Genomic DNA, 11,192 nt, shown 5'->3' with positions numbered 1-11,192 from the left:
CTAAGCATTTATCATTATATGCAAAAAGATTTCTTGATGAGAATATTATAGACGGTGCCATGTTTTTGACATTAGCATTTTATTTGGATGACTAATCTTGCAGATGTGAAATTTTAATGAATTATTCATGAAATTGCTTTCCTCTGAAATTTTAGTTTGCTCTTAATGCTAGTTATTAAACATTTTGGTTTTTTTTTTTTTCCCTGTATAAAATTTGATGAACAGAAATAAGGGTGTGCTTCCTCGGGAGAAAAGGTAGCCTTTATGTTTTCAGTGTTTTCCAGTTCCCTAAGTGGAGACTTAGCACTTGAAATCCTGAGGATGAGAGCTTCAGCCCTCTGTGATGATGGAAGCTTTTAGTCAAGATTGATTTTAATTCTGTGTTGGAAGCAGCTGGTGATACCGAACATACAAGATCAGCAGGTCAGAAGGGGGAAAGAAACTTAGGCTGTCGCGACTTTTTACTACCAGTGTGAACAACCAGCATTTTTATTGCATTTGAGAATGCTATCATGTCAGTAATGAGTACTGACTACACAACATTTTCTTTTTATTGTCTGTATCCACAGACATGGAATGATGGAATTACAGTTGATGTCAAGGAATGAGTTTCTTTTATGCCTTATCAAAACAAAACGAAACTGAAAAAATTCTCGTTCCTGGCAGCACATATCCACGAAGCACCGTGCGCACATTCTGGACTGGACCATCTTCCTCGAGGCTTCTGGGTAGCAGAGATCGTGCGAACCACACTGGGCCCATAAAATGCCTTTAGAATAATTAAGTCTCATTCTCAGGATAAAAAAGCGAAACCGACATTCAAAAACATCCAAAATATCAAGAGGGAATACCACGAACCAAAAGGTACCCCAAAGATTCAAAATCCTTATGAGCGTGTTCTTCTTTGTACCCTTGGAAACGGAGCTCAGCTGGAATGTGGAAAGGAGAATTTTTTTTTTTTTAACTTTTTTTTTCCATGATAAAATAGCTAGTGATTTACATCCATCAGATTTGGGGTGCAGAATCCAAGGTATTCTTGACTCGGTGTGATGGAATGCTGGGAATAGTGTTTGAGCTGTCCCAAGGTCGTGAGGCAGCCGGTCACTCTGCATGTACAGTACCCTTGATGCTTCATCTCGCGGCTGGTTCATTGCGGGCAGCGTCACTCTCTTACAAGGACAGACTCTAGGGACAAGGAGGATGGATTCTCATTCCTGACAGTGCATTTGCCTGATACAAGGGACTATCTCCCTAATGTACGCTTTTCTTTGAAGAAAAAAAAAAAAAGTAACAAATTGTCTTTACATCTTGGCACCTTGTAAAGTTTTCTTTTTTTTTATACAAAAAGTTCAATAGCTTTGACAACTCCCCATTATTAATCACTACTTCACTGATAAACTTTGAAAGTGTGACCCTGGCATTTCATCATGCAAAATATTTACTGCAGCAGGAGAAAAACATTTTTTTTTAAAACAGCATTTTTTTTTTCTCTTTTCAAATGTATGAACTGGTTTAAGATAGCCAGGAAGGCAGTGGTAGGATAAACACAAGGGATAGGAATGTATCAAAAAACAGATTAACACGCACGCGCACACACACACACAAATCTGTACAAAATGCTCTGATCAATGAGAACAGAAAAAAAAAATCTGTCAACTATGTTACAATTTAAAAGCCAAAGGTGGGGGGGAAAAAAAAAGGTTAGGGAATTTCTCCCTCCCACATGTCAGGAAATGTCATCCAATATTCTTAAAGCAAGGATAACTAAATAAAATACATGTGCAGCATATTCTGCAATCCCATTACATACAGTTTTTTTCCAAAGCTATTTTTTTTTTAGTATCGTTAATATAAAGCAGTTGCACAAAAAGCAAAGGTGTTTTGACAAACAGGTGTATGCATTTATTCCTTTTTAGGAACAATATCTAAAAAAAGAACCACCCTCCGCCCTCCCCCAAAAAAGACAAAGATTCACACAGACACATTGGAATATATGTACAACATAATAAACCCCATCCTAAAGAAGCGACTGGAACACCCCCCCCCCAAGGGATACAGAATCAGAATTGTAAAAATCATAGTGAACTTTGCTTGCTGTAAAGCCTGAGAATTTTTTTTTTCAGTTGGTTTATCTGCAGGGCTGTGGTACCTGCAAAGATATGTAAAATCTAATTTTTTTTTTCTTTTTGCTACAGTCTTTAGACTAGGCATGCAAGACATACGACTAAGTGCAACTGAGTGAAATGTATTTTTTTTTTAATTTTCGTCATTCCCTAAAGGTTTGAACTGAGGTATGCGTACTAACAGTTTCTCATGCTGTTATCTTTACTCATGTCTAGCTACACATGCTGAGAATGAACTAATCTACCAGATTTTTATCCTCTTTTGAATACCAAACTAACCAGCAACCACTCAGTTTAGAAGCACAGGGCCCCCTTCCCATGACCCTGTCTGGCTACTGCCTGCACATCATGAAGCTGCCTGGAAAAGTTTAAAAAAAAAAAGAAAAAGAAAAAGAAAAAAAAAAGTCTCGAGTGACCACAGACTGCCCTTTATACAGAAAGCAGAGTGAAGCTTCAAAAGAAACTGGCAAAGAAGTTTTTGTACCAAGCTTATGAGTGGATGGGAGTGTTACTTTTTTTTTTTTAAATGAAAAATGCTGACCAAAGCCTAATTAGAAAAAAAAGGAAGGAAAAAGGAAAATATTTTAAACCAAACAAAATACCGGAAGATCAATGCCCAGACAGAGCAAAATTGATGCAGTGATCTTAGCACAGTCCTTAAAACCAAAGTGGCATACAATCTTTCTGGAAAACAAAACAAAACATTCTAGGAATGGTACTACGTGATTGAGTTGCATTGTAGAAGCTTTTCTGTTTTCGTTCCATTTTATCTTGACTGTCTCCTTTACTGGTTACTCCCTAATTTGCAGTGGCATCCATTCATGGTTTTGAGATGGGACTCCTCTCCTTCCCTAGCTCCTGTAACACCTTCAGCAGCCCCGTAACCTCTCATATTTATGAGTTTTGGTCTCTGTTGAGGTACAGAACAAGAAAAAAAAAAAATAACAAAAGTAACAGCTTTGGTTCCATTACCTACTTGGTCTTCTAAATTTATTCTATGACGAAGGAGCAGTTCTCTTTCTCAGGTTAGCAATAGCCTAGAACTCATCAATTGCCTCTAAATTCTTTCACCTCCTTTGATCAACAATAAGAGGATATTTGGCTTCATCAGATAAAGCATAAAACAGAGAACATAATTTACCTTTGCGTAATATCTTTGGTAATTTTAGGGAAAAAAAAAAAGGTACAAAGAATATAAATTAAGCTCCGAAAGGCTCTCAAACTAAAAACAAAAGCTACGGTCCTAGATAAATAAATGAGTGACAGGAAAGTGGGTGCAGAGTGGAGGCGTTGAGGGGTTCTAAGGACTGAGGTTGTACTGACCGATGACTGTCACATTCTGCGTGCCATGTATGTTTCTCCAAACATTCTGGGGCACCATGCACCCCCGTCTCCTCGATGTCTTCTGTTAGTTTTGGATACTGGCTTGGTGTGATAATATTGCATAACAAACTGAACTGCAGTACCGAATTCACATGTTTGAAATGAACACTTGAGCATTGCTGAACTCAGTCCTCATTAACTTCCATAACAAATTCAATCTGAAATCTAATTTGCATTCAAACAGATTAATGCCACCAAGCAGGTCTGGACTGACGTTCAAATTCAGCGCTGCCACCACTTTCACCAGAGTTGCTCGGGGGAAGCCAGCTTTTTGGGTCCTTTTGCAAACAAAGCAACCCGTGTTGGTTTTCACCTCAGCGAGCCTGTGGCCCATGGCAACTTGGTCACCACAGGGCGAGCCCTCCACGGCCACACTGGGGGTCTAGCAGGAGCTCTTAGGGGGTGGGGGGAGCGCTGCCTAGGTCTCCTTGTGCTGGGGCACTGCTTAACCACGATGGTAGCTGTAAAATAGAAAACACCAAAAACCAAAAACCAAAAAACTGAAACCAAACCTGAAACAACCCCCTTCCCGCCTCCAATACTGCTTCGTGGAATGAATCTGCGTTGTTCCTAGGGTGTCTCTATTCTTTTTTTTTTTTTTTTCTGTCATTCATTCTCTTTCTTTCTGGCAGGACTTCACGTCTGTGTGAGAGGACCTTCATGTGTAGAGTGCAGCATTTGGGACCTTTTTTGAAAAAGACCAAAACGGAATGTTTTCGGACTTTGGAGAAAACGTGGTTATGTCTGAAGGAAGCTGGAATGAGTGACAGAAAACTGCGAACGAGAAATGACATTCAGCTTTTGTATAATAAAAACACCTATTAACATTCATCACAAGGTACAGAAAACTTGAAGCCTCCAGGAGGCCGTGGGCCCAAACGGAGGCCTGAGGTCAGAACTTAAAATGGTAGAGTAGAAGCAAAAAAAAAAAAAAAAAAAAAAAAAAAAAATGCAATACATTAAAAAGTTCGGGATAATTACTTTTTAACCCCCTCCCCCCAATACACACACAAAGGCCTTCCCCATCCCAACTGGAAGCAAAACGCAAACAAAAACGAACCAAAAAAAAAAAAAAAAGAGTAAAGGCAGTGATAATCAACATGCAGTACTGTGCAAATCGGTCGTCCGTTGGAATCCTTAAATTCCGGGCAGAGGCTTGGTCTGCGGCTTAGGTGCACATGCTCAGCTGGGTGTCCTCAGTGTCCGACGTCGGCAGGACTGCAGTTCAAAGTCTGCTGCTAAAAGTGAATCAGTTTAGCAAATTTACAACACTGATGTTGACTTAAGAGCGGAAAATCCCAAGTACCAAACAAGTCCATCCAATGCACAGAGTACAAATTCCTTTTTTCAACAAAAAGTAGAAAAATCAAAAATACTCCCAAATGGGATTCTTGATGGCACTAAGAGTTAACACGTTTCAGAGTTGTCAAAATGTAGTGAAAATCCTCCAGACTGTACAACAAATGGAGAACAATTTCACTGCTAACTTTTGACGTGTTTTGTTTTGTTTTGTTTTTGTTTTTTTGTTTTTTTCCCCCAATCTTCGTTCTTGGGCTGGCCCCCGCCCAGAGACGTTCACTCCATGTCCTCATTTACTGGTTCGTCTTCGTAATCTCTGTCGTGGTCAAAATCTGGACTGTGGTTGGCTGTTGTCACTAAGGACAGAGGCCCTTCAGCTTCCTCTGGATCGAGCGGTTCTTCTTTGACGTGCACAGGATGCCTGGAAGAGATGAAAAGAGGTTCACTTGAGGGCCCCTCCCAACCACGGCAAGTTCGGGGCTTTGGGCAACAGAAGCCACACTCTAGGACTGTACTGTCTCCCAGCAGAGGCACTAGCCACGTGTGACCCTTTAAATGAAAACTTAATGCAATTTCAAACGGAGTTTCTCAGTTACGATGGGGCAGCACAGAGATGACAAATTTCTGTCACGGCAGAAGATTCCTTTGGGCAGAGCTGCTCTAGGGTGATCTCTGGCCCGAAGCAGCCTCTCTTCCCCGGGGTGTGTCTCTCGCCGTCCTGTGCACTCAAGTCACCCTGGGCTCTTGTTAAATAGCCACGTGTGACTCAGCAGGTCTGGGGTGGGGCCCGATACTCTGCATCCCTAGCAAGCTCCCAGGCAATGCCTCTGGTCCGAGGAGGACCACATTTTGAGCACCAGATAACAGGCCCCACAGTGGCTTCCCGGGGAGAGGAATCCGAGTCTTCAAATCATTACGTGAAATAAGAATCTGTAACACAATGGTGGTTTGTGGGGACCACTGAGCGCGGGAGGCTGGGCTAATCATGGCTTGCTGTGTGTTCTGCTTTGCTAGTTAACATGCAGAACCTGTGAAAGAACTCTCCAGAGACCGACCCCAAGCGAGGTTCTATCATTAATCAACTTCAAGCAAACACAGCAAAGAGACACCATGATACATGCTTGAAACTCCAAATTAATGCATATTTTTACAAACTGTCAATAAGGCAAGAAAAGCCCTGCCAGGAAACACAAACGGAGAGGAAAAGGCTCGCCCAACACAACAATATGATAAGAAAGCAGAGCCCCGATCAGAATAATAACGCTGTCAGCTGTAAACAAGGCAAAACAAGAGGGCTGGCTGGTAGCGGCCACCAGGACGCCGCAGCCTGTGACGCGATCTGCCAACTTCCTCATTATGGCCCAGCACACGGTTCACCCAAAGGGGCCTGCGGGGGATCACGCGAAACCACTCCGATAACAACTGAGAAATGTTGTTCGTAAATCATATTTACAACTGATCCTTTGCAAATACAAATTACTTTCTGTTGCAAGCCTTTTGATATGGAAAAGAACCATTCAAGTTAAAATGGTCCCATCGCTGGCACTGGCTGCAGAAGGGAGGATTTTTTAATTGACGTTATCAAGTATTAGTAATAAGAGGTGGTACTGGGGATGGCTGATTTCCTAAATAATTGATGTATGCAAACCCCCAAAGGCCACTTGAACCATTTAAAAACAAACAGGAGTGCTTTGGACTGCCCTTGACGAGGTGAACCTTCAGAAAACCAATTGACTCTAAAATTAGCACAGCCCAGAGTGTGTCTGGGGGTAGATGTCAGGAGAAAGAGCTTTTAAAAAATTGTGCCCATCTGCCTAAAACTAGTCGCAAAACGAAATGTCTCGAAGTTGTAGTCCAGTGCATTTTCCTGGTTGTGCTCCATCCTTTTTTCAGTTTTTTTCATGGCCCTACTTCTCTGTGTTTCTACAGGAAGACACAGGACTGGCTACGTAATTTGCAGAGCCCCAGTGAAAAGTGAAGATGCGGTTCAAAAATTAGTCAGAATTTCAAAATGGAAACGGCAGAAGCACTGAAACTTCTAACCATGCCTCCGAAGCCAGCCCTGGTAGGAGCCCCTATATTCTTTTGGGAATAATTAAGTGTATTGATGATTATGCCTTTTAAAAAAAATCACCCATAAGCCCAAAATTAAGGTAGGTTTTTTTGTTTTTGCCTATCCTCTCCTGTGTGGCATCATATTTTTACATATCGTATACATAACAAATATTAGTTTGTCAGCTTTTTCAGTTGTAATTTTTATGGGTATATGAGATACCTTGTGTGGACTCTGCAGTCCCTTAATACTGGGCATTCTGTGATTGTCTTTTTTTTCCTTCTTTTGCTCTTTGAATAATACAGCCACCACTTTTATCCATTAATCTTCCTATTTCTGTTGATTTACCTCCTCAGGATAAATTTCTAAGAATGAAATTCTGGGAGCAAAGGCCAAAAACATCTTCATGGTTCTTAAGATTTATTATAGTATTAATTTCCAAAGGGGCGATATCAATTTAGACTCAACTTCATCAGCCCCAAGTGTTACATTTTAAAAAATATTTTGTTGTTTACCAGGTATACGGTAAGCTCCGGTTACCTTAAATTGTTCTTCTTGGATTACTGACAGTGGTGAACATTTCTTCCTGTTTGAATTTCATATTTTCACTATTGAGCAGTGCTACTTCATAAATTTACCGCCCCTCTTCTCTGCTGATCACATTTGGCTAGAAATGTATCTATGTGTTACTTAGCCCTGTATTGAAGTTCAAATGTGGTTTCCCTGATCAGCATTTTCCTACTTTCACTTCTTTAAACAATCAGAATTATTAATCTTTTCAGGTTTAGAAACCTGAATTTGATGACATGAGATGATATAAGGCTATAGGGGGTGGGAGGATGGAGAAGAAATGGAACATTCTTAATGAAGTTCTTGCTTTATAATTTTCCACTCTGACAAATGTTTTGCTAGGCACAAACAAAAACAAGCCAGATACAATGTTCACGTTAGAGAAGGTTTTGTTTTCCCTGGAAAGTTGCAGCTGCGCTTGAGTAAGATTATTTACCCTCCCCAAGACCCAGGTTAGGACCCCATCACGCATGCTGGCTCACCCCAGTGCCTAATGCAGAGTGGGTCCCCAACAAATACTAACTGAGGAGATCTGTGTGACAACCTGACAACCCAACTGACTTAGACATTAAGGCTTCTTAGAACTCCAGAGAAACGAAATCCAGCTGCATAACATTCCTTGATCCCAGCAGATCCCCCCGAGGGTGGCAAATGCAGTCACACACGCCTGCGGTGCTTCAGAGAATAAAAGAGAATGGATTTCCAAGCACGATACATCTCAGGTAAGATGCAAACTATTTAAGATACGATGCTTCACACACATTCGTGTGTCTCCTAGAAATCGGAACTGCACGATGCACCATCCTGCACGCTGTCCCCTGCCCCACCTTTCCCCCCCAACTCCTACTTCCCCAACGGTTCCCAATGAATAACTGCAAAACCACACATTTCCCTCCTTACATCTGAGTAATTCCTTTGTCTAGCCACTCTGGGAACACGAGAGTTTTTAACTAAAGCTGACTGGTGTTTAGGGGCATTGTGTTCGGAGGGTGTGTGCACAGCATGGAGTATTGTGCTTTGTAGCTCCGTTAGCTCCTATCAGGATGAAAGTATAATGCCCCAAAGCCATAATTATGTGGCTACTTTCTAGTGTTTCCGAAGAGAAACAAAATGTGGTCGTCCTGAAGCGGCACAGAAAGGGTGAGAAGGAGGAGCGCTGTTCCAATGCTAGATAGTAGCTGGGCTGCCGAACTAACAAGGTTCTTTAAGCCATGCCATAAAGTTTACGGCTTGATTTATTCCAATAGACTAGAACAGTTAAGAAACAATTTGCATCATAGCAGGGTAATGCATATTGCCCAAGAAGGAAAACTATGTCATTACAGAATTCACTTAATGGAAACACAGGGTCAAAAAGAGTAACAGTCTGTGACACTGAGAGCGGGCACAGGGACTACGCTGTTGACATATAATTATATTTAGCAAACAGTGTAAAGCGGGGAGATCTGAACAACAGTGCATTTTGACATCTTTACGTTGGGTTTCCTTAACAAGACCAAAACAAACCCAAACAAAAAACAACCGAAACCTTCATCTCGTTACAAACAAAACACAACCGTAACCTTCATTTCATTAAAAATGATGCTGACTGCTTGCAAAATGTGGTTTCTGGTAACACTGGGGTTAATTCAAAGTTGTTAAAGCCACCACAAAGTTAATTTGTTTATCTTGTACAGCAAAATTAGCGTCATTCTTAACTGTTGCCTGAAGTTTTTATCCAAATCGCTTTCTCTTTTCAGTAATGCTTTGCACTAAATAGTAGGAATAGACATCAGCTAACCCTTGGAGTTCATAAAGATGATGAGAAATAGTCTCTCTTCCATTGAATAACTTCAGAAATACTTGCTTTAATGAGCATTTCTTGAAGGTGCTTATACACCAATTTATATTTGGTCTGAACTTCCTTAATATCTGAGTAAACACTCCTGTCATGACAATGATTTAAAAATGAACACGAGTGTGACTACAGTCAAGTCAGAAACACCAGACTGCTTTCGAAAAGATGATACAGAGCAGTATCCGTGTCAAAGATAAACACATTCTTAAAATGTTGTGCAGTAAATAGACTATTCACATAAATTAAAAATGATCATTTCCATCTTTTAAGAGCCTTTTCAAAACACTTTGGGCATGAAACTCAAATGCTAAATAATCAAATTTCAGATTGCCCCCAACCCACTCATTACCCTGACCGAGAGCATTTTTCTTTTCCTTGTCCTTTGATGCCAATTCTTTCTGGCCCTCGTGGCTACAGGTCGTATTTCCATTCCCATCACTCAAATTATCTTAAAATAAGGTGTTGGTCAAGTAATTCAGAAGGAGTGTGTAGACAAGTGGCCTATTCTAGGAACGGCCAGTGCTGCAAACATTGGATTGGTTTCTTCCTTTAAATTGGGCAACGGTGGACCAGATACTTGCTCCAAGGGAGAGACTGTCCCTCTAGAGCATCCCCCACAAATCCAAGCATCTGGAACAATGTGGCTTCTTTTCTCTTTTAAGCTTTCCCTGGCAGAGAGGGAGTTGCCCCAGTTGGGGCTCTTCTGCAGCCATGCACCTCCCCCCACACACCCACGGGGGGAGGGAGGGTGTGCCCCGGCTGCCAGGCATCACACCTCTCCTGTCGTTGGACCGGTCCTAGTGCCATTCAACCCATTCACACGCAGCAGGGACAACCATCGCCCATCACTTCATTCAGTTATATGGTGCTCATTAGACTGCCGTCTGCTGCTATAATGCTCCTATTAATTTTCCTTTTGATATTTTAAGAGCAATCTATAAATCATGCCGCCTTTCATTTGTGCCATCATTAACGCCTGGTCATAACACTTCAGCGTTGTGTTTGCGGTTCAGACTATCACACGGCCAAGTAAACAAGCATTCTTTTTCCGCCTGCTAGGTTCGGCGTGCCCGCAAGTTGAACAAACGGACAGAGACACATGCCGATTTTAGGAGGAAAAGGTAATGTGGCTTAAAGGATGGCCTGAGATGCCAAGCAGAGGGAAAAAAAGCAAATGAGTCACCCGCATTATTGCTCAGAGCACTTGTAGGGCTGCATGAAGCCGACTGCTTTTATGGGAAAGTTAGTAAATGGTCCTTTTACGTGCTAACCAAGCTAAACATTTCCAGAAGCACGAACTTTTACCAAGATTCTAGGAAAGCAGAAATGACAGAAAAGGTATCAAGAGCAGCTTGAGAAGGGCTTGTGTGCACACCGAAGCGGGAGACTGGGACCTGCACGCAGAGACCTTCTGGGTGGACAGTACTCACACGGCTTGCATAGGGGATCTGCCCGGACTGCTGTCACTCTCGTTGCTGTTGGTATGTTCCATTGCCCCGTTCAGTTCTTCCCGTATTGCGCTGGCTAAGTTGCCCAGAGTGGGATTTCCCATCGAAGCGGTAGTGTATAGAGGTATACTATTCTCAGCCATTGAAGCCTGTTAGCAACGAAGAGAAAATATATGAGGACGTAGGGTAAGCCCAGACAGGGAAGCCGTTAATTACGGGTGTAGTCAACAATCTTCCGCTTAGGTTCTTAGTAGGGCTGGCCAATACAAGTTTCTAACGGGGAGAAGGATTTTGCTTTAAAAGGCAGACTTGCGACACATGTCCCATGCTTGGTTTCCAAGAGCTAGCTGGGACAAAGCGCTGGTGGGGAGGGAGGACTCAATTTAGCCCTGCTGGGTAGAGTCACGTGGTTTAGACAGGGCTATCTAAAATGAGCTTTCTGTCTGATGCCTTCTTTCAGGAGGAACTGAATATTTCCA

At 41.9% G+C, this 11,192-nt stretch overlaps 1 protein-coding gene across 13 annotated transcripts in view; it reads right to left on the bottom strand.

Moving 5' to 3' along the window:
• Window positions 1–458: 458 nt before the first annotated feature.
• The window catches only part of FOXP1 (forkhead box P1), a 375,324-nt gene continuing 364,590 nt past the window's right edge, over window positions 459–11,192 (bottom strand). For all 13 annotated transcript variants that reach the window (XM_064593678.1, XM_064593689.1, XM_064593683.1 and 10 more), the window contains 2 exons: window positions 10,696–10,862; window positions 459–5,226 (listed from right to left, as the gene is read on the bottom strand). In XM_064593678.1, coding sequence (XP_064449748.1) covers window positions 5,082–5,226; window positions 10,696–10,862 — 312 coding nt within the window. In that variant the 3' untranslated portion in view covers window positions 459–5,081. The remainder of the gene's footprint in view (window positions 5,227–10,695; window positions 10,863–11,192) is intronic.

This window comes from Mirounga angustirostris, unplaced genomic scaffold (genome assembly GCF_029215605.1).
Source record: "Mirounga angustirostris isolate CCGP_5_RB_7025 unplaced genomic scaffold, mMirAng1.0.hap1 SCAF_1, whole genome shotgun sequence".
NCBI classification, from domain to species: domain Eukaryota; kingdom Metazoa; phylum Chordata; class Mammalia; order Carnivora; family Phocidae; genus Mirounga; species Mirounga angustirostris.
The sequence above is the reverse complement of the archived record's forward strand: the minus strand, read 5'-3'. Positions and strand labels throughout refer to the sequence as shown.